We start from the raw sequence: 23,450 nt of genomic DNA, 5'->3' as shown, positions 1-23,450 counted from the left end.
TTAAGCAAAAAATTTTAACCATAGTGATTCTAGTATCTTCAATTCTCCTTTATTTATAAAATCTTTTCCATTTCTATAAGCAACAGGGATAGAAGTTTATGGGTTTCTAGAGATGCTCTTTCATTAGGAACAGTATCAACCATTTTTAACTCCAGAAAATATGTAAAGCTTTATATATTGAATTAGTTCATTTATGTATGAGTACATATATTCTCACATTTTCTTTATATTCTTCTGAAGCTTTTTTACAAAAGGTTAGCTTTTTTTTTTAACAATACTAAAACATGTTTGCTTTCTACAAAATGTGATTGAATATTAAATATTAACTGGGGTATAGGGCTATTTTCTCTCAAGATGTATGCTATTATTTATCTAGATCGAAATAGTATTATCTATGCTACAGCATGAGATTATATATGGTGTTTTAGTTTTATGAATATATGCTGAGGATTTGCAGTCTGTAGGTTTTACTTAGCATAGTCACATGTTCCTAAACTCTATTTACTACAGGATTTAATTCAATCACAACAACATGTTGAGATGCTTAAATTCATCTCAAATAATTTTAAATTAGTAGGATTCAAGGTCTAAGTAAGGAATATTTTAATATTGTTTACTAGTATATTAACAAAAAATTAAGTGTTTTAAACAAAATAGTCCTTTTTCCATTGAGAACTGACAAACCATTAGAAAGATAAATATTCCTCAACTTAAAAATAGAATAAAACATGTATAATTCTGTATTATTAAGTATGTTTGCTAATTTTAAGTAAATATTTTAAGGGATAAAGCAAAAACATCTATTTTTTGTGCTAGATATGAGGCTTTTATATTTCTTTTTGGATTTAAATCTACTCAGTACTTTACATGAATTTAATCTAAATTATTTAATAAGCAAACTCCAAGAATCTGGTTTGGATTTAGGAAGTAACATTAATCAAAAAGAAAATCTTATACCAAAATAGAAAATACTGTTTTTTTAATATGAATATATAATTGTAGAGTATCTCATTATTCTAGACACCATTGTAGAAAGTTGGTTTCAGTGACTTATGGTATAACTATGGCTTTTATCTGTGTTTCAGAAAACTGTGAGAGTAGTGATCAATTTTAAAAAAACGCAGAAGACAATAGTAAGAGTTAGCCCACATGCACCACTTCAAGAACTTGTCCCCATTATATGCAGCAAATGTGAGTTTGATCCATCACATACACTGTTGTTGAAGGATTATCAGTCTCAGGAGCCCCTTGACTTGACAAAATCTCTTAATGACCTGGGACTAAGAGAATTATATGCCATGGATGTCAGCAGAGGTAAGTAAGACTTTTCATGTTATTCATTTGACAGGATGTGCATATATGTGCATGTTTTGTGTTTATGTATGAGTGTTTTCAAATTCATAATGGCACATATATGGATCCTATAGCTAGAAGTCAATATGTGTCATTGGGAATAAGATGAGAAAACTAAATGTAATAAAATTTAACTTGAGTTCAGTTATTAAAATTGGAATAAAAACTTATCCTTCTTAGCTGAGATCCACATTTTACATTTTCCATCTACCTATGAATATTTTGGGCTGTAATTTAACTTAATTCTTTGTGGCTTTGAGATTTAAACAGAATATTAAAATTTACATGTAAATTCATCACTGTTCTGATGAAGTGTGAACTATGATACACTCACCGTGGTTTTGTTTGAATCTTATTATCTTTCAAACTTGGAAATTTTTCAACAAATCTTTTTCTTAGTTCCGTATCCAAAATCAACTGCCTTATAAATCAGTCTAATTTGAAAATTTTTCTAAAAAGAAATAGCTTGGAGTACTAATCTATAAAAATAACAATGTATTAAAATTTATAGACCTTATATAGTACTGGTTTCTTACAGTGATTCTTATAGATAAATGCAAGTTTATTTGTTCAACACAAATCTGTTTTAATAGGAGAAATAAAAGTTTAGTGAAAAATGATTACGTCCTTTGTGTATAGAGAACTTCAAACTATTCTGAGATTGTGGCTTTATATAATCCATAGACAACTGTTTCAACTCAGTGATGTTTTATACTTGAACAAACATTATCTTTACAGTCAGTTTAACCTCTTTTACCCCCTCCTTCCATAGCCACTTCTGTTACTACCTTCAATAACTCATCTTTACAAGGTAAGACATATGAAACAACAGAACAAATTATAATGTGAAATAAATAGAAACAAATTATAATATGAAATCATTGTTTCTATTGGGTAAATTGAAAATAAGCTTCTAATTTTACTTGTTTTCTTAACATTACTATTATGTATATTCCATAAGAGACTTTAACTTAGAAAGTCCTTGGTTTTTATGTCCCCAAAAAAGAGTTTATAAGCTCTCTACCTTGATTTCTGAATTTAATACAATTAATACATTTCAATAATTGTTTGAAATCAATATTGTCTTAAGAATGTGAGAAACATATCTTGACTCTCAGACAAGTAAAAATGATTTTGCTAGAATCTTTATTGGGTATAAATGCTTACAGTTTGGTGGTTCCATGGAAGGGTCTCAGATTATTTTCATTGAAACAAGTATTCATAATAATCAGAGTATTATTATCATGGGAAATTTTTGCAGTCATTAAATTGTGAATATTTTGTAATAACATGGAAAGTGCTTATGCTAAAATCAGCTGCTGAAGCATTTAAATGTTTCATACAGTGTGTTGAAAAAACTTTTACATGAAATTTCTGAAAAGAGATATAGAAGAATTTTAATAGTGGATGCCTTTGGGTGGTAGGGCTATGGGTGGCTTTTTAAAAATTAATTAATTATTTAATTATTATTTTTATATGGGTGGCTTTTTTCATTCTTTTCTTTATAGGATAGAATTTTATATTGGAAATGTATTACTTTCATAGATGAAAATTTTATTAAAAATTAGCCAATAATAATAGAGTCTGGAAGTCTGTTTTCCCATTAAAAAAGCACAGGCACAGGTAATTGATTACTATGATAATTACCACCCTACAAAAAAAAGTAATAAACTTTACTCATTATGTGTTCTTGGATTATTGGAATCTTCCTTCTTTACCTCTTCTCATTTTTCCATAACATAATGAACCTCTCAAATCCAAGAATTAAGCCAAGAATAAGTAATAGTGTGACTATTTATTTTTGGTGGATATCATGAAGATGAGCTTCATCAAAGGAGCTGAAAATTCTTTTGATGTATTAAAGTGTGCACTGGCTAATAACCAGAAGATAGGCATTGTAATTCTGATACAGCATTAGCTGTCAAGCTCACTTGGCAAGCTGATAGGACAAAGGGCTTTGTCTGTCTGGAGCTCACCGTCCACTTCTATAATAATAAAGAGGTGGGGAAAAGTGTTTTCTGATTCTTTCCAGCAACAACATTTTGTTACTTGTCCTTGGTTTTTGCTTCTAACTTTGCCACTCTGTACATACATAACCCAGAGCAAATTCCATAACTTACTGGTACTGGCCTTACTGTGAAGGTGCTGAATGCACTGATTTCTAATATCCCTTCCAGATAAGAAAAGTATATGGTTTATGCAGAGTATTACATGTTGTGAACATAATATGAAGAAACTGGAATGGGAAATTTTAAAAAAATTTCCTTTTACAGTGTCAGAATCTACAAGGTCAATCCAAATGTTGTAAATGCTCCTGTCTCCTTATTTTGTCTGATGTTATCAGAAGGCTTAGAACTTCGTGTGTAATTTACAGCCTCCCTTCGGGAAACAGGAAACTACAATATTTGAGTTGCTTTTCTAAGTAAGCTCAAGTCTTTGTCTTAGTATTTAACTCTGACTTGTAGTGATCCATGAAGTTGAGCTTTAAGTGAAGAAGGAGTTAACTAGTAGAGGAGATGCCTGGGTGCCTGGAAATTGCTTTACCAAAAATAAATACGTGAATACTCTGCCTGTAGTTACTGCACTGCACCACCATATGAATTTTCTATCTACTATTCCAACTAAATTTAATTGTATATCTACATTCGATTAGTGGAGGTGTCTATCTTAAAACGAAATAGTAGCATTTCTTTTAAAAAAAGAGAGAAAAGAATAAGTTAGAGGTGTTATACATCATCTTTAAATGGATACTGGGTTCAGTTCTACCATTTAACGTCTGTGCGTCTTGATGTAAGTTACTCAAACACTTTGGTCACCATCACCAAGGACTGAGACACATAATGAGGTGATGCCATCTGCTTTTATTTCTTTATATTCCCAAACTTTGAAAAAGAGCTCAGAATAACAACTTGTAATATCTACCTCTCAGGATTGTTCTAAGAAATGAATTAGGCATGTGAAAAAATCTTTTACCATAAACTACTGTCCATAGGTCTATTATTACTAGTTGTTAATTGTCAGTTAGCTCACTGTACGGAATTCATATTGCTTATTTAGTATTTGAAGCACCAGATTTATGAAGTTTGAATTTGTGAAATATGGTTCTCTTTTAATGTCTTATTGAGACACATTGTGTTAATATATTTATTGGCATCAATTTTGCTTCCCTCGACTAGCCCCTACTTTGTCATAATTTATTTATTCTTCTTAACATTTCTTTTAAATAGATAGACTATACATTTACTCCTAAGAAAGGGGTATGTATTTAAGAGTATACATTGAGCTCTAAGTTCTGCTATAGATCCATCCCACAGATTTCAGTGTACAGTACTTTGTTTCCAGAGTCACTGAAATCATATTGTGGTTTACTGTAAAACCCATGTGTTTCATAGGTGAAATGTTTTTAAAATGTACAGATCCCCACTCATTGTGTGTGTTTCTTTCTCTCTCTCTTTTTTAAATTTGTGACTTATTTGTTGAAGAAACCAGGTTGTTTGTCTTATAGTGTTTCCCACGTTCAGAATTTTGCTGATTGCACCCGTGGTCCCGCTTACTGTGTTTCTTTATGCTATTTCTGGCAAATTGATTCTTAAATCTAGAGACTTGATCAGAGTTGGGTGAGATATTTTTGGCAAGAATACTTCACAGGTGGTATTGTGTTCTTCCATTAACAGACATGTAATTACAAGGTATCTTTTTTTGATGTTGTCCATCAGTAATCATTAGCTCTATCTTAGTTAATTAGGAGTTGGAAAATAATTATAATCTGTTGCAAATATTCCTTTAATTATTAATTGAGATATTTCTTTAAAAAGCAAATTTCTCTATGTCAGCTGTTTTGTTTCCGTAGATAGAATCCATTCAGAAAAGGCAGGATAAAAGTGTGATTCTTTCTCTTACTCAGTTTTTTTCAATAATTGGCAATGAGGATCAGTTATCTTTTTAGTTTTAGTATGAATTCATGGAGTTAAACATATGTGCCCTGATTCAATTTATTGAATTATTCTTATGATGCCCAAATTGTCCTGACTTCAGCCAAGAGAAGCCATATCAGATTGGCTCCTGAAATGGTTCCTTTGAGTGGGAAATAGTATTTAGAGGCAGTCTGGGCCAGGATGACTCAGCACTGCTGGATTTGTAATCTCTTTTAGTGGACATTAGGAAATACTTCTTTAAAAATGAAGTATTATGTGTACAGCCTTGAGGTTGGGTGTTTGCCTTTCTGATAGAAATGTGGTTTAATCTTAGCACTATTGACATTTGGGGCCAGCTGGTTCTTTGTTGTGGAGGGGCTGTCTTGCACACTGTAGCGCGTTCAGCAGCATCACTAGCCTTTACCCAGTAGTTGCCAGTAGCACATTCTCTTCACCCTCCCCTCAACTGTAACAAGCAAAATTGTCCCCAGACATTTTAAATGTCCTCTAGGGGGCCAGGGGTGGATGCAAAATCATCCCCAGTTGAGAACCACTGGATTAAAGAAATCATGTTTTTTAAACGTTTAACAGTGCGCCGAGTAATTATAATGAATCATGTTTTGGAGAATTAAATATTTCATAATAGTTTAGCTCTGAGAAAAATTATAATTCAAAATAAAGGGACAAACTGTATGATAGCAACTTTATATCTCATTTAATTAGAAAGTCCTTTTTACCTCTGAAATGTTGGTAATTGTGTAGGGAACACAGACTCTGAGTCACAAAGAACTAGGTTTATGTCCTACCCGTGTCATTTCCTGACTGTTGGCCTATGTATCTTAGTTTCTGTAAGCTTCAGTTTCCTCTGCTCTGGGATAGGAACAATAATATTAAATTTCCTTATTGCTTTGAGAATTAGATAAGATATAAGATGCCTAGCAGAGTGCATGGTTCATAGTAAACCATAATGAGTTGCTTTTAGCATTAGATGAAGTAATGAAGGGAAAGTAATTGAGAGAAACCTTGGAGGTGAACATACAACCCCGTGTACAAAAGTAAGGTGCTTTTCTTCTATTTTTAGAGTCCTGCCAAATATCACAAAACCTAGACATTATGAAGGATAAGGAAAATAAAGGGTTTTTCAGCTTTTTTCAACGCAGTAAGAAAAAGCGGGAGCAGGTACGTATTTTCTTATATAGCATTTTAGAAGATTCTTCTAATCTGTTTTTAATTGCATGTATTTTTTTCTCTTGAAATTACCTGTCGATTTTGCCTTTTAATTTTTCATTAGACTGCAAGTGCCCCTGCAACTCCCTTAGTAAGCAAGCATCGTCCAGCTTTTACAAGGTACAATACCATTTCCAAGCAGTATATTTCAAACACACTGCCATCGGACGCACCCAAGAAGAGGCGCGCTCCATTGCCTCCAATGCCAGGGTCCCAGAGCGCCCCCCAGGACCTCGCTCACATCCAGGAGAGGCCAGCCTCGTGTCTGATGAAATCCTCGAGTATGGATGAAACAGATGAGGTGTGTAAATTTGTTTTGTTTTGTGTTTTTAGTATGGGGCAGGGGACCATCTGTTTTTCCTCTTACCTAACTTTTCCACACAGGCTGCTAATAAGGTTAGTAACAGTTACTAATATGTAATAAGATGAATAACTAGTTACTAATAAATTGGTACTGTGGAGAGATTATATAGGTAGAGTTCTTCAGTGCAGTAAAGAATAAATACATCCATTTTAAGAATAAATATGTCTGTTTATATACAAGCAAATAAATCGTCCATAAACCTTGAAGTCTTAGTTTATTAGCCCAACCAGAGGTTCTTGCTTGATGCATGTATTAGGAATGAAAATACTTATTTTTGAATACCACTTTTTTTTTTTTTTTAAACAGCAACACAATCTTTACATTGCGTTTCTAACTATTAGATATAGTCAGGTCTTCTTGGCCTGACTCTGAGATTCTCAGGCGAGAAAATCCTTGTGCCTGCCTGGTACATAGATACTTTATAGTAAAAAAAAAAAAAAAAAAAGTCTTTTTATGTTGAATATATTGCAGTTACTATCATGTACTCTTATGTTCAAGGTGCTGTTCTAGGTGGACCTTTTCCCCCAAACATTCTTACTGTTGCTTCTCTTTAATCCCAAATTTTCCTGGACATGCTGTTTTGTAGAAATCCATTTGCAAACAACTTTTCATGCCTGTAAAGTCTGTCTATTCCTTGCTTTATTCATGTGAATTATAAGTAAAATTTAAGTAAATATAAGTGAACATAAGACCATATACTTTGTTGCTTGCAATCAGACAAATGATTTAAATAGCTTTGAGAGCAAATTTTATTTTGAGATATTTGAGACACTGAGAAGTTTTCTTGTATCTAGTTGAAGGATTTTATCTCCCCCTTGGAAGCTTAGTAAATTCAATGTTCAAGTAAATTAACCTTTCCTTACCAATTAATAAACATTTCTGTACTTCCTTAACCTTAGAAAAATTTTAAGTATAGTTTTTTAAAAATATTTTCACATGCATTTTATTTGTTTTTGGGTTTTTTTGAGGGGGTAATTTTATATATATATATATATATATATATATTTTTTTTTTTTTTTTTTTTTTTTTAATGGAGGTACTGGGGATTGAACCTAGGACCTTGTGCATGCTAAGCGCAAGCTCTACCACTGAGCTACACCCTTCCCCCTAACTGTAGTTTTTAATGGTAATGTATAAACTATCATATGCATCTTTAGAAAGTAAATAGCAACTGGATTAGATAAAAATGAAGTCCCCCCCCACCAAAAATACTGAAACTCAGTAGCTACTTGGAAAATCATCTATTAAGCTGTCTTATTATTTCTATTGACTTTCTTATCTAATGGTTGTGGTATAAAATCTCATCATACAAATCAGGAGGATAATTTTTTTTTTTCAAATTATAGAATCAGTTACTATAGAGTTTTCCAGGGCAACTGCGTAGTAGTTGGGTTCAATCTTAAAAACCGTGTGGGATTGCATTAGTCAGGCCAGAGGAACCCTGTTGAAAGATGAGGGAGTGGGAAGACTGCGACTTGCCTGGGCAGGAGCAAGAGACAGAGGCTGGAGCTGAGTGAGATAAGCGGAGACCAAGTCAGGGTCTCAAAGACTTCATTTTGTAAGCAAAACTACTTTGCATTTCTTCATAGTAAGTCATTTGAAAGGTAGCACTTTTGGGGTTGTTTTATGTTTTTAACAACCATAAAACTGCACTGTAAGAGTATAAATTATTATACTCTTGAGTGGCTACCAAAGTCTGTCTTTTTCTTATATAGAAATAAATCTTAGCCCCTGCTGACAAGCCTTTATTCCCGATGACTTCATCCAGTCTATTCCAGTAAATGTCCCTTGTGTTTGAATCCTGAAGGGTCTGCGTTATCTTTCTGATAGTCTGCTTCTTAATTCTAGGCCTTGCTACCAGTGACCTCACTAAAAGCCATTTCTTTTCACTCTCACCCTCTGCTCTATGACCAGGTAATGCCTCCATGTTAAGTACTAATCTTTTTTTTTTTTTTTTTTTTAGTGTGTTGCCTTTGGCAAACTAGACATCTTTATATAATTTTCTAATTATTGTTTCCTTTGATCTGGACATCTGGATAGTTCTGCATTGTTTAATAGGACCTGGAAGTATTTGTTTTTTTCCTGGAGAAGCTGAGGAACTTTTAAAAAAATTTATTCATTGCAGAAGTTCTTAACAGGCTGTGGTTCTGTGTGTTATTGTGAGTGAGTGTGTGTGTGTGTACACGCACATGTGCATGCTCACAGGAATTCATGCCTCTCGAGGCATCCCAACACTTATTTCCTTAATATCTCGGCCATATTTTAAGAGAATGATCACTCCTTGGTCTTGATGTTTCTGTCTTCTTTGTTATAGCTCAGCTCTCTCTTCCTTTTGCTACCAGTTCCTTTTCCAGTTTGTAAATTTGGAGGTACCTGGATCCATGGTCTTAGCCTATATTTACTCTTTGAGAGAAAACATCTATGCTTTGTTGAGTTCTCCACTGTAGTGTTTTGGATAATATCCCCTGCAAAGATATGTCCAAGTCAAGGATCTAGAGATGAGAAAATCCTGGACTTAAGTTGGGCCCAAATCCAGTGAGCGGTGTTGGTTTAAGAGGGGAGACACAGGCACAGAGTTGCAAAGGAGATGGCCCTGTGACAGCAGAGACCGAGGGTGCAGTGATGCTGCCAGAGGCCAAAGAAGGCCAGGAGTCTCCAGAAGCTGGAAGAGGCAAAGAAGGAGTCTCCCCTAGTGCCTTCTGAGGGATATGGCCCTGCTGACACCTGGATTTCAGATTACTAGCTTCCAGAACTGTGACAGGATAAACTTCTGTAGTTTGAAGCCGCCCAGTCACAGAAATTTGTTACAGCTGCCCTAGGAACGAATACATCAGCTCTGTTCCAATTTCAATATTGTTGTACCTGCAGTTTGAACTGATGTTTGCTTGTTGACTCATCACTACCTGGAAATCACCGTACTTAAAATCAAACTCACCTTTTTTATTTTCTCCCAGATGGAAAAGCTCAAGATCATCTTTGATGTTTTTTCTTTTCACATCCAATTAGCAATCAATCCTTCATCCAGTATCCTTTCACAGTGTCTCCATGTCCCTTTCTTTCATTCCCTCTGCTAAAGTCATGCCTCAGGGAAACCCAGGGCCAGAGGGGTAAGGGGAAGGTCAGTACATAACTTGTCTTGCCCCTTCTTGTCTTCAGAACACAAAGAGTCTGACAAGTTGCCACATAAATATTTTGTAATCATCACTTCCCCGTTCAGAAAGTTTGGATAGCTGGCTGTTATTTTCTGGGCATTCAAGGCCCTCTGCAAACTGATCACAGTTTGAGGGCGGGGGTGGAAGGCGCTACTTTGCTTCCTTCTTCCCTTCCTCCCTCCTTCTTTTCCTCCCTTCCTCTCTTTTCAGCTTTACTGAGGTATAATTGACAAATAAAATTGTAAGATATTTAAAGTATACATTGTGGTGATTTGAAATACGTATACATTATGAAAGAATTCCCACTATCTATTTAATTAACATATCCATCACCTCACATATTATCTTTTTCTTTTTTCTTTTCTGTAAGAACATTCAAGTTCTACTCTCTTAGCAAATTTCAATTATATAATATATTGTTGTCAACTGTAATCAACACATTTTACATTTACATTAGATTCTTAGGCTTTATTCATCTTATAGCTGAAAGTTAGCCCCCTTTTACCAACTGCTTTCTGTTCCTCCCATCACCACCCCCGCTCCCCATCCTTGGCAACCTTTTTCTGCTGTTTCTATGAGTTCGACTTTTTTTTCAGATTCTACATATAAGTGATACGATACAGTATTTGCCTTTCTTTGTCTGGCTTACTTCATTTAGTGTAATGCCTTCAAGGTCCATCCATTTTGTTACAAATGGCAGGATTTCCTTGTTTCTCATGGCTGAATAATATTCCTCTGTGTGTGTGTGTGTGTGTGTGTGTGTGTGTGTGTGTGTGTGTGTGTGTGTGACATACACATATATATATTTAACATTTCACATCTTCTTTGTCCATTCATCCATATGTGGACATTTAGGTCATTTCTGCATCTTGGCTATTGTGAATAATGCTGCAATTCGAAATATAGGAGTGCAGGTATCTCTTCAATATCCTGTTTTTATTTCCTTTGGATACATCCTCAGAAGTGCAGTAGCTGGATTATGTGGTAGCTCTATTTTTAATTTTTTGATGAACCTCCATACTGTTTTCCATGGTGGCTGCACCATGGGAAAAAAAGGGGGGAGGAATTTAACACTCCCACCAACAGTGCACAAGGGTTCCCTTTTCTCCACATTCTTGCCAGCAGTTTCCCCTTATATTCTTGATGGTAGCCTTTCTAACAGGCATGAGGTGGTATCTCATTGTAGTTTTGATTTGCTCTTCCCTGATGATTAATTATGTTGAACACCATTTCATGTACCTATTGGTCATTTGTAAATCTTCTTTGAAAAAATGTTTATTCAGTTCCTCTGCCCATTTTTTTCCCACTCTTGAGTTGTATGAATTCTATTTTGGATACTAACCCTTTATCACATATGATTTTCAAATATTATCTCCCTTTCTGCAGGTTGCCTTTTCATTTTGTTATTGGTTTCTAGTGCTGTTCGAAAGCACCATTAAAAAAATTACTCATCCTTTTCAGTATGCTTCTAACTCTGTCCAAAAGATTTGACATCACTTGTGCAAGACCCTGCTTCCTATCCTTTCAGAATAGAGTGACCCCCCCCACCCAGCTCCATCTTCCTCATTCCTACTTACCCACTCAAATTTTACCTGTTCTTTTACCTGCTTCACAGAGAATTTTGTAAAGATGCTGTCATGGGGTGATCTTACTTTCTCTGAATTTGTCTCTCTTGTGCCTTTTTATTTTAATTTATATTTATGTGTAGGTAGTATATTGATATGATATTTATTTCTAAAGATAAAAAGGAAAATACAGTAAAAATTCTCCTTTCCTACCCTGCCCTCAGCCAAATTCTTCTAGAGGCAACCACTAACAGTTTCTTGTGCATTCTTCCAGACATAGTCGATGCATGTTCAAACCAATATACATCCTACATATGATTTTCTTTCTTGATGGTCATATGTTACATATACTATGTTATATGTCACTTTTTGGTACTGAATGATGTATTTGGGATATCTTTATCAGTACATAAAGGGCTTCCCTTTTTAAAGGCTGCATAATATTTACTCCTGTAAAGATAAACATTAAAGTTATTTTATTGTCTAAATTTTATAGCATTGTTAAATTCCTCCCCCCTTTTTTTTCTCCCTCAACCAGAGGGCAGGAATTGTGTTCCCCAGAAAAATTCTGCAACATAGTAGGTGTTTAAGTGATAAGTAAACTTTAACCACAGCTTTCACACATGTACAATATATACAATGAGAATGTCAGTCCAACAAAATTTTAGTATTTCACATGTGATTTGGTAAATTTTCAGAAGTACTTGGATAACTTAAAAATTGCTTACATTTACTTTTATATTAATTGGCCCAGGTAATTCTTGACAATAATTTTCTTAAGCTTTTACAGAAAAGCCAGAATTTTGGCAAGGTTATATTGAAAGCTTAAGGACCAACAACTAAAATGTAGTGTATATTATTACACAATGCAATAAATCAAATGATCCCTGAATTGAAATTTTTACATAGCCAGATGAAAATATTTAGGAGATTCAGCAAAACATATACAGTTATGTATGAATTTTACTTATTTTACTGCTTGCTTTTTTAAATTTAAAATCGAAGACTGTCGAAATAGTCATTATCACTGTCCACGTTTTATATCTATTTTAACAATTTAGTTTTGAATTTGAAATTATAAAAAGGCACTGTTTTTTACTGATTAAAAATAATATCAAGCTGGGAAAAAAATAAAGACATAATCATTTCCAAGTCCATGAAGAATTTTGGATACATTCTTATCCTGTAATTTTTATTGTTTAGGAGGTAAAATAAACCACAAGGGCGCGCTGTTTAACAGAAGTACAGCATTCTGATTTTTCCAATTTTTTCCCCCAAAGCAACCTTTGAATAAAGCAGAAAGAAAATGTTGGAAATAGTTAAATTATATTAGAAATGGCAAATGCTTATCTCTTTTGGGTGAAGTGCCAGAAAACAGAACTAGAGAGATAAATAACAGTAATGCATGAAAAGTGGTTTATAATTAGCACAGTTTTATTCATTTTGAGATTTTATTTTAATGTTCTTTTAAGTAACATTGATATTATATTTGCCTTAGACAGGCTTACAGATAAGTCAGTCTATCAGTAGCTTGGAAAAATGTTGTGAACCACATTTATTTTATACATTTTGGCTGTCTGTATTTAATAATTTGCCTTATTCCTCAAAGGCATTTCTCAGTACTGGCAAATTAAGGTATTTGGATAATGATTTTGGAGCTTAAACTGAAAATATTCACATAAAAGGCCACTGATTTTCTGAGCTAATTTTGGCAACTGATTGTGCAGTTTCCAAAGAGGATTCAATGATGATCCCAGTTAGTAAAATAACTTATCCTGACCTTTTGGGGGAACATTTCTGCATCTAAAATGATTTCTACCCACCTAAAGAATATATTTAAAAGAATACATAGTTTACTGTCATTGCTACAGTGTCCTTTGCATGTCCCTAAATTTCCCTGTATTCTTTTCACAGTTTCAGGTCTTATGTCATTTTCCTTATAAAGGTGAATATACCATCTTGTACAGAAATACTCATTTGGAAGAGAAAACCATCCAATTAGAAATTCTCTGGCAGTTTTTCTTGGTACTTTTTAAGCATTTTGTGAATATGATTCTGCCTGAAGATGTGAAATGTCATTTGTGCAACAGCATATGTAAGGGCTGGCCCATGCTGTCATTTACATGGACTAGCTCACATGTATTACTGCATAAAACGTGTACAGTTATTTACATAAGATTGTCATTTGTTTCATACGTGACAGAAGTCAGAAATGCAATGACATTGACTTAAATTAAAAGTGACTTAGAACTCTGGGATTGAAACTAAGTTCAGAAATCCAGTTTCTGCACTGCGTCTGCTGACCAAATATCTGTGAAGAGCACATTTAACGAAGTCAGTGGCGACAGGATGTCCTAGTATTATTGACAAATTAGCCTTTTAAGCCTCTTTTACATTTGAAGAAGAGGAAGAAGAGCTGGACAGAAGCTGTTGGTAATCTTGACCCATAGAATTCACAGAACCTTCTGGAGAATTCATTTTTGTACATTTGGGGTGGCTTTGCTGCTGGGAGTCATGTGTGACTACAACAACAAATTGCTTTTCCCAGGCTACTAGCAAGGTACCTTGTTTTCTTTAGGGTGTTGGCTTTTGGTTGGAAAAACAATAAGGAATCCTCTTGATTGGGCATGTTACTTGGTCTCATTTTGCATTCTGCTGCAGACAAACATTCAGATGTTGAGAAACTGAAATTCTTTGCCATACAGTATTATGCAAGTGAAATTTAATACTTAGACTGTTAGTTTTTTAACAGCTGATGTGTTTTTTTAAAAATATTTGACATTATTCATCTTTTACCCAATTTTATCTTTTAATATTTATCATGCTTTACAAGCAGATGATAGATTGTCATATGTTATGAAATGTGCAAGTGTACATGTCATCTTAGTTTCACTTAATGAGTTTCATCTAGTCATTTTATGCAGAGTCATTGAGGGTGTTGTAACAGAGCATGTATCTATAATTTTTCAGAAATATACTTTTTAGTTTTTCCTCCAGGTTACCATATAACATTTGATTTTCACCTCCACTCGCCACTTATAGTTATTATATAGAAAGTGGACCACACACATAATTCCACAATTGCCTAGGAACAGTGGTTGCCATGGCATTTTCAGCTTGATATACAGGATACAGCTGTCTGTACTTCCAAAAATATGACTTGTTTCATTCAGTCGAGAAATGCACCAGCACGGTATAATATTTAATATGCTTCCTCTTTTAAGGCTTTCCCAGGTATGAGACACAATTTGCGTTACAGTTTTCATCAGATTTTTCAAAGGGTCATAATCACACAAGAGCAGACATAATGACTAATGCTTATATGGCACTTCCTAATGTTTCAGACAGGGCTCAACCACGTTACCCATATAATGTTCATGAAAATCCCCTGAGCAATTTCTTTTTAGGTTTCTGCCAGCTTTACCTCTGATCTAAATGTAAAGAACTGTGCTTATTATAAAGTTGTTAAATTTTAAAGAACAATACTGTTCAAAGAACAATAGGTCGTTTATGGAATTAGTGTGGATTTCTCTTCCTTATCTAATAGTTTATAAAAGTTGTACCTCTCTGAAGTACATACTGAGTTAATAACATACCATTGAAAATAATCAGTGTTAGGAGTCTTCCTTTAGAAGTTCTCATAGTATGACGTTTACTTAGCCTTTCTACCGCTGTAACACTTGGGACCTCACGGGGAGACATGCCTTTCTTTGGTGACCAGCATGTATTAACAGAGGTCAGGGTGGAGAGAAGCAAGCGTCTTTTTGGAGCCACAGTGATAAAACGGTGAGGTCACTTGGATAATGCCTGTCATGCAACCTGGACTCCCTTCCTGGGAGGAACTGAGTTGGCCGCAGTTTGTTCCCTTGATTGCTGCTTTCCACTTGTCCAGGGCCGAAATCAGTTAGTTACCTGTTGATATTGAGTGTTCTCCTTCCTGCCTCTAGACACCCCTCTGTCTTGATCACTGTGACCAGAGAGAACCGTGGTTACTGCCATCCTCTGTCTTTTTAACTGAATCCTGAGCTCTGCCTTCTCCTGGTTCATCTTGTCTTTTTTCATCCAAGATGTACTATGAGTTAGCATTTTTGGAATTTAAAAAAAAAATGCTCTAAGGAAGGAATTATCACCAATAAGACTTGGTTATATGCTTTCTCAAGGTACTGTAGGGTTGGTGACATGAAAGCAGATTACCTCAGGAAGTGAAAGATAAAACCCTTGCAAGGAAGGGTGTGACACAGGTTGTAAAATGTGTGTTCTGGTTTTATTCTGATGTGCGTGGAGAAGGGCTGGAAAGAATTATATTGGGGCAGAAGAAACCCGAGCCCGGCTTGAGAGAGTCTTGGATCTATAATAGGTCTATTATAATTCTTCTTTGTTTTGGGTCATTTCTCTCATTGTCTTCTTCATCTTCTCCCTTGAAAAACAAGCCATTGAACTTCTTTATGGCTTGGGTTTCTCCTCTGTAGAATAAGGTTTTGTAGCTAAATTTCCAAAAGTCTTTTTCAAGACTTTCTTTCTCTGCTAGTACACAATTGTTTTGGTTATCTCATATTGGCCTTTAACAAATGAAAGTGCTCTGTTGCAGGGACCTTTGGTTTGATCAGTGTTAACCAGATATTGTACCTAATTGTGATATTACTCCTCTAAAGATTTTTGAACCCCAGAATACAATAGCAAAATGAAACATTGACTACCACCTTTTTTCCTGAACTCCTGACTGTAACACAAGAATCAACACAAGTGTTTTGGGCATTACTAAAAAGAGGTAAAAGATATAAAACTTGAAGAAGATATGTTCAGGTTAATGAGTTTATTAACCAGAGAACACAGATGTTATCATTGGCTAATGGTGAGTTTAAAACTAGATGATTTTGAGAGAAATCTAGCAGCAAGCTCAGTCACTCAGAATCCTCTGAAGAGGTCTAACTTTTGTTAGTAACCCCAAGTTGGTGATGATAATTTAGACACCTATAAGTGAATCCAGCTCTAACTGCATTGCTTCCTCTCATTGAATTTATTTCAGCAGATGGATAGAAACACCCTTAGAATTAGTAGAATAGGTGGGCTCTAATACTACTGCCCTGTTTCTCCTTTCTCAATTACAATAATCTGGTACCTGAAATGTCACCCCTATGTTTTACACCCCTTACTGGTATGATTTTTTTAAATCTAAGTTGACTCAGACAGGCTAAGACTTCCAGTGCTCTCAATCAAGGATCTTAAAACTGGTTTACAGAGAGAATAAGAAGAGAGTGTACAAGTCTTGGATTTTTAGAAGTCAGGAGGAAGTGCTACCCAGGGGAGCAAAGGGTATAGAATAAGGAGATTTAGGGCAGCAAAATAAACTACCCTGGGCCCACCAAAAGATAGCATGTTAGGGGGGCAAAAAACATCATAAACAAAGAAGGAGACAGACTGGCATGTATGCATTCATCTAATACAAGTCAAAATATGTGCACGTGTGTTTGTGTGTGTGTGTGGACAGATATGAGATATTTGTGAAAGGTTGGACACCAAGACTTCTATGAGGTGACCTATATTTGTTGGAATTTACAGTGATTTTTCTTTTTTTCCTCATCAACGTATGAACTGTTTGCGTCTCGTAGAAGATTGTGCTAATTTTATAATCAAATCAGTAATGAAACTGATGTCATTATAATTTTAAAAAAACTTGTCTTCAGAACTTTGCCTATTTTGAAAATTCAATAAAATGTTACTTATACTTTTATGTTGCATTCACTATGATAGAATAAGTATATGTTTTGAAGTTTAAGAAAATTTATTTATTTGTTTAAGGTGTAAAATTATTTCAGAATTCTTCCATCTAGAGTTAAGAGTTAAAGCTTGGCCTTCAGTTATATGAAAGTTCAGTCCTTCGGTTACAATTCATAGTAAATTAGGAAAACCTCAGGTTAATTGTAAGGTTATTTTATAATATTTTATAGCATTTATTGAGAATGTCCAGGTTGGAGAAGAATAATGGGAGCCTGTCCCTTAAGAAGAAAACAAAATTATATGAGTTTTAAGACAATTTTAAGAGATGGCTTAGGTTCTCTTTAGCCCCACCCCTCCCTACATTGTGAATCATATTATAAACAAACAAAAATCCAAAGCTTCTAATACAAACATTTAACAATGCCATTTAACAAGTTGGGCCATTGAATTTCCATCCTTTGATATAGTCTTTTTTAAAAATTATTTTTCTTTTTGTATTCTTTTAACTCTTTTATACAGAATATATTGATTTGAATAACTCACCTCTTATAATTCAATTATGATTAACAAAGTGATCTGATAACCAGTACAGAGCTAGTACTAAATAAATCTATTGAATGCCATTAAATTCTATTTTCTTCAGCTAAATTTAGTTCCATTTTGAACCAGTGAGTTCTGATCTGGATGTGAATTATGAGGGATTAACTATCTGGCATGGTTTTCAGCTTGACCTCGCCACTTTCATTAGTGACTTCTGTTTCTCTGTGCAGTGTTTTTCTTTTCACAGACCGTAAAATTCAATGACTTGCATTCCTGTTAGAGGTGCAGTTTTCACTGAGGGCAGGCAGACTTAGTGACTCTAAGTAAAGTAAATAATTGAATATCTCTAATCATTAACCCAAGTGTTTTTCCCGTAGTGAGAAGAAACCCCTCTATTTTCCTGTTTTGTAAATCGTTTGGGCTTAAATATAATTTGATCACAACTCCTTTTAAAAGTTTCAGTCATACTTTGACCAAAGGCAGTATACCTTAGCTAAGTGGTAAAAACCAAAGCCACATAAGCAGTTCTTTTCATTTTAATTGTTCACATTAAATTTATGGAATATTTCGAATTGGTATACTCTAATACACTTCCCTGTACCCTTCACTAAGATTTAACAAACTGGTGTAAGATATTTAGCTTTTTATTAAAGTCCTTTAAGGTAGGATGAAACTGCCTCAGGTGAGTTCCAGGTGGAGTCTACACACAGCGAATGTGTCTTACACATGGACTGAGCACCAGTCCGTGCAGTAGCGTCGGGGTGATTATAACTCAGGCTGACCCTCATAGGACTCCTACCACCGTCGTCACTGAAGAGAGTGCAGTCTCAGATGAATACCTCCTTTTATCCACATTCGTTAACCTCCACATTATAACTGTCATTTGCTTATCTTATTTATGCTGTCACATACTTGAAAATAGACAAATTACACGTGGTAATATCAACTACTGTTCATGGAGTGTGCACTGATGCCAGGTGCAGCACTAAGGACTTTACGCAGGTCGCTTCACGTAAGCATCCAGCCCCCGTGAAGTCGGTACTGTTACTTCTCCTGCTTTGTGGGTGAGGAGGCAGAAGGTTGCAGGGACAATAAATGCCACGCTTCCTGGTTTAAGCCCTGGCATTGACTCCAAAGCTTCTGTGTTTGGTAACCATTACACTGGCTGCCTTCCAACTTGCAAACCCTCTGTAAGCTTCACTCCAGTTAGACAGACTCATACTCAAAACCTGGGGTAGCTCAGCCCTGACTAATGCAAGAGCAGCAGTACTGGGAGTCTGGTAAGCAGCATACTACTGAAGTGTGCAGGAAAAAAAATAGGGTTTAAGAATGCATTGGTGGCCTTCTCACCTTTCTCCTTTCTTTTTTTCAACATTTTATATGGGAACTCATGATGTGTTTACTTAAATAACTGTGGTAGTTGAGTACGTCTGGTTTTTAGCAAACTTGTGTGCTGGGTTTGTATTATTCTGTATGTCTCCCACAATATACACTGGTTTTCTTGGCTTCAGTCTGTTTAGGAACACCTAGGTCTTCTACCTAAATACCCTTTCTTTTCCTGCAGACTTTTACCCAAGAGAAGGATGTTTTCAGTAGATACAGGATTCCAGGCGTTCCTCCATTTTATTATTAATAGTGACATTTTAGTTAACACAGAGTAACTCCAAGTTCGACTTGCTCCTGGCTGCTGCTTAGCTGATTCAAATTCTTTTGTAACAGTCTCTAAAAACACACCCACCCACAATAAATTTAAAAACTCCTGCCTCTGTCTTATAGGCAAGAAGAAATGTATATTAAGCTATTTCCTTGAATGCTAATACTAATATCATTCGTATCTCAGAACCAAACTTATATTCCTATTATTAATCTATGTTGATAATCTAAACTCACCATTCTTATTCCTCGAAAACTCCTGCCTTGGCCCATCTTAAGTCAGTTGTTAAAGTTATATTTTTGTCATAAACTTCATAAGTTGTAACCACTAATTACACCCTTGAATCCAGTTATGCAGGTAACATGAGTTTATCTGGTGGCACTACTGACAAGTATGTTCTCTTCTGATGTCTTTGTTCCTAGTCTCTGTGATCCAATTGCAGGTCTAGAAATATAAGTCTGTTTGCTTTCATGATACGCCGTGCAATACAGTAAGGGGGTCAGTCCTGCAGAATAAGGTTGTAACATATGTGCTCCCCTAAGATGTTCATGGCTTTGCCCTTCTAATGTGCTCTCCCTCAACTGTCTCCACAATTGCTATTAAAGATATTTTAGCATTTGTAACGCTGAAATATGTGTATTTTGACAAATTTTAAATTCTTTATCTATAGAAATGTAAATATCCTGTACAAAAAAAAAGTTAGCTTATTTTAAGACCTCTAGGGTAATAAATGAAATATGTGAGTTTATTTTTATTCTGTCTTTGAGTTATTAGGTCCATATAAGTTTGTGAGTCAGTGTATATAAATTCCTCCCTTTTTTATTTCTATGCTATCTGCTTTATTATATTATAACCAAAATTTAAGAGCTCTAACTCCTAAACAGATACTATTGTCTTGAGAAATTCATGTTGTGACTGTTTTTATCAGGTAATAGAAGAGGCCAATTAAATGACAGTGACTGGAAACCTGACCTAAAGGGGCACAGGGCTTGCCGTGGTAGACTGCAGGGAGGCAGTCAGTCTAAACATGGGAAACGCGTTTTCAGCGCGGCGTTAGAAAGAAAAGCAAATCCTGCCATGCCTTCATGTTTCGCTACTTACTTACTGATCACTTACTGTGTTCCTGCTGATAAACCAGGTCTGTGACAGGAGTGAGGTGTGAACAGGGCTTTACAGAAGTAAACTCATCAAGAAATATTAAAATGACATCTTCTGCTTTTGATGTTTTTAGATCGGTATTTCAAAAAGTGAAGTGCCACATTGTTTTAGGAGAATGTTTGGCCTTCTCCCTAACGATCCCTAAATTTGTTGCTTTTATAAGATAGCAAGTGAAAGTTTCTGAACATAGAGCCGTATCATCAGTATGAAGGTTTTTATTTAAACTGTGTTCTATTCAAAATGATATTTAAATACTGCCAGTCCCTCACTGCATTTCTTTCTCAGCTCTTTATCACCGAGGGCCTTTTCCTAATTATTTCAAGGGCCAAGCAGCAATTGAGGATCCACCCATACACCCACCCAGGCAGAGCCGGGGGTGAGGGGTGATCCTCAGATGCAGTTGGAATTGGCTTTAGTGACTCTGAATCAAAACCTAGGTTTGGGTGGCAGGCTTTAACTCTTCTCATGCTGGATTATGGAGACAGCTGAAGAGTTCTGTAGAAGGGACCAGAGTAATGAGAGGAGAGGAGGTTGGTAACTATATTTACCAACTTGGTATGGAAGCAGTTTAATGTTTTGACTACCAGGAAGGTCAGCCTGGTGCCACCCTGTCCAGCCCCCTTGTTGAGATGAGTTAACCTTAGTGAGAGGTGTGTTCTGCCAAGAGCCCCCCAACTGTGGACCTGACCCTGCTTCTGTCCCGGAGATGAGCTGCCTTCCTCTTCTGTACCTCCCACGGCTGGCAGGGAGGGCAGCTAACTCAGGCTTTGCTCTGTGGGGACAGGCTTCCCTTCTTCTCTGGCCAAGATATTACAATATTACAAAATAGTAAATTGGCCAGATTTTTCTGTGGTGTGTTGCACGACATAATGACTAATTAACATCTTATGAACGAGGCGGCTTCCCTTAGCTGTACTTACATTGTCTCGTAAGATCAAATGGCCAAGCTTTACATACTCTTCTAAGTCCAAGTTTATCAAGGCCTTTTATTTGCAAATGAAGAAGGCGGTGTTTGGTTCATTTCTTCCATTCACTCAACAGATGTTTAGTGAGAAACTTCTATGAGCCAGACTTTGTTCTGGAGATAAGCAGTGAGCAAATTAGGAAGGAAAAAAAAAAAATCCCTGCCCTTATAGCATACCTGGTGGAAGCAATAATAAACAAGGTAAATAAGCCAACTTAGTGGTATGGTAGAGAGTTATTAAATGCTGCTCATAAAGATGAAGCTGAGAAGAGGGACAGGAAGCACTGGGGGTCAAGGAGCTCACTGAAAAGGTGACATTTGAGAAATGACCTGAGGAAGATGAGGGGATAAGATGTTAAATTATCAGAAGAGCCTTTCAGGGGCAGGGAACAGCAAGGGCAGCCACCCTGAGGTGGGGACGCCCCGGCACATCTGAGGAGCTGCACGAAGGCCAGGGAGGCTCCCTCCAGTCCACACCGGGAGAAGGAGGTGGTTGGAGAGGCCTAGGGGCCAGGTCGCCGCGGGCCTTAGAAGTCACTACAAGGACTTTGGCTTTTCTGTGCCAATTGGGAAACCACTAGTGGGTTTTGAACAATGTGCCTTCACCTGATTTTTGTTTTAACAGAATCTTGTGCTGCTCTATTGAGGAAGGACTGTAGGGAAGCGATGTGGAAAAAGATAATCCAGTTAGAAAGTTCTTAGTGATGATTCAGACTGTGGTAGCAGTCGAACCGGATGAGCCAACAGGATGGACGTGATAGGGAATATGTGTGTATGGGAGGGTGGTGACCCCAAAGTTTCTGGCCTGGACAAATGGAAGAATGTCTCTTGATTGATACAGGGAAGACTGTAAGAGCAGGACTATTTTTAATGGGGTATAGGAAAGGAGGAATTGGCAGGATCTTAGTTTTAGACATGCTGAGTTTGAAATGGCCTTCTACATTAAATGGAGATCAGAGGTCCATGGTGGAGGCAGAAGTTTGGAAATTATCAACATATAAAACATAAAACCCAGAGAATAGTGGAGACATAAGAGAGTGAGTACAGATACCAAAGAGGGTATGTCCAAGGACTAGCTGAAAAGGAACCAGAAAGAAACGTAGAAAACAGAGTTCAGATCTAGGCAGAGCAAGGAAGTATCCTGGAAGTAAAAAAGAGAAGATTTTAGAGGGTGGTCAACTCCGTTTAATGCTGCTAATAGGTCAAATAGATGCGTTCTAAGAAGTAACCACTGACTTAGTCATGGGGGAGGGCACTGATGACTTTGATAGTGTAAAGGAAAGACAGATTTGTACCCATGTAGGGGAAACCCAGTTCTTCCCTACTGTGTGTTTCTTCTCTGTGAGTCTCCTTTGCTACTCACACAAAACATTTCACTTCTGGTCACCAAACGTGTGGAGGTTTTCCCCTACACCACCATGCAATTTTTAGACACCAGCAGGTTGTCCAAGAATTCAACTAAATTCTGACACCATCTACCCAGAGACAGCATCTGATTCTGCAGGTTAAGGGCTCAGTCCCACAAGACTGCCCTCCCTTCCCCACATATACTTCGGACACCAGTCACAAGCCCACGTCATCACCTGTGCTCCTGACCAACAGGATGTAGATTGGAGGTTCCAATGATCCCCTCCTTGGACTTGAGGTGCCAATAACATGACCCTGTTGTTACCTATACTTCTGACTGACTGGTTATGAATCAAAGGTTCCCTGGACCTCTTCCTAAGGTTCCATTAATTTGTCAGAGCGGCTCACAGAATTCAGGGAAACACTTGGTTACGTTTACCAGTTTCTTAAGGGATATGACAAAGGATATAGATGAATATCTAGATGGAAGAGAT

General features: G+C 36.1%; 1 protein-coding gene across 9 annotated transcripts in view; it reads left to right on the top strand.

The window, feature by feature from the left end:
- Nucleotides 1–23,450, top strand: part of COBLL1 (cordon-bleu WH2 repeat protein like 1) — a 141,586-nt gene that overhangs the window by 95,905 nt on the left and 22,231 nt on the right. For all 9 annotated transcript variants that reach the window (XM_032479597.1, XM_032479590.1, XM_032479592.1 and 6 more), the window contains 4 exons: nt 1,086–1,314; nt 2,126–2,164; nt 6,349–6,446; nt 6,559–6,795. In XM_032479597.1, coding sequence (XP_032335488.1) covers nt 1,086–1,314; nt 2,126–2,164; nt 6,349–6,446; nt 6,559–6,795 — 603 coding nt within the window. The remainder of the gene's footprint in view (nt 1–1,085; nt 1,315–2,125; nt 2,165–6,348; nt 6,447–6,558; nt 6,796–23,450) is intronic.

Source organism: Camelus ferus, chromosome 5 (assembly GCF_009834535.1).
Source record: "Camelus ferus isolate YT-003-E chromosome 5, BCGSAC_Cfer_1.0, whole genome shotgun sequence".
NCBI classification, from domain to species: domain Eukaryota; kingdom Metazoa; phylum Chordata; class Mammalia; order Artiodactyla; family Camelidae; genus Camelus; species Camelus ferus.
The sequence above is the reverse complement of the archived record's forward strand: the minus strand, read 5'-3'. Positions and strand labels throughout refer to the sequence as shown.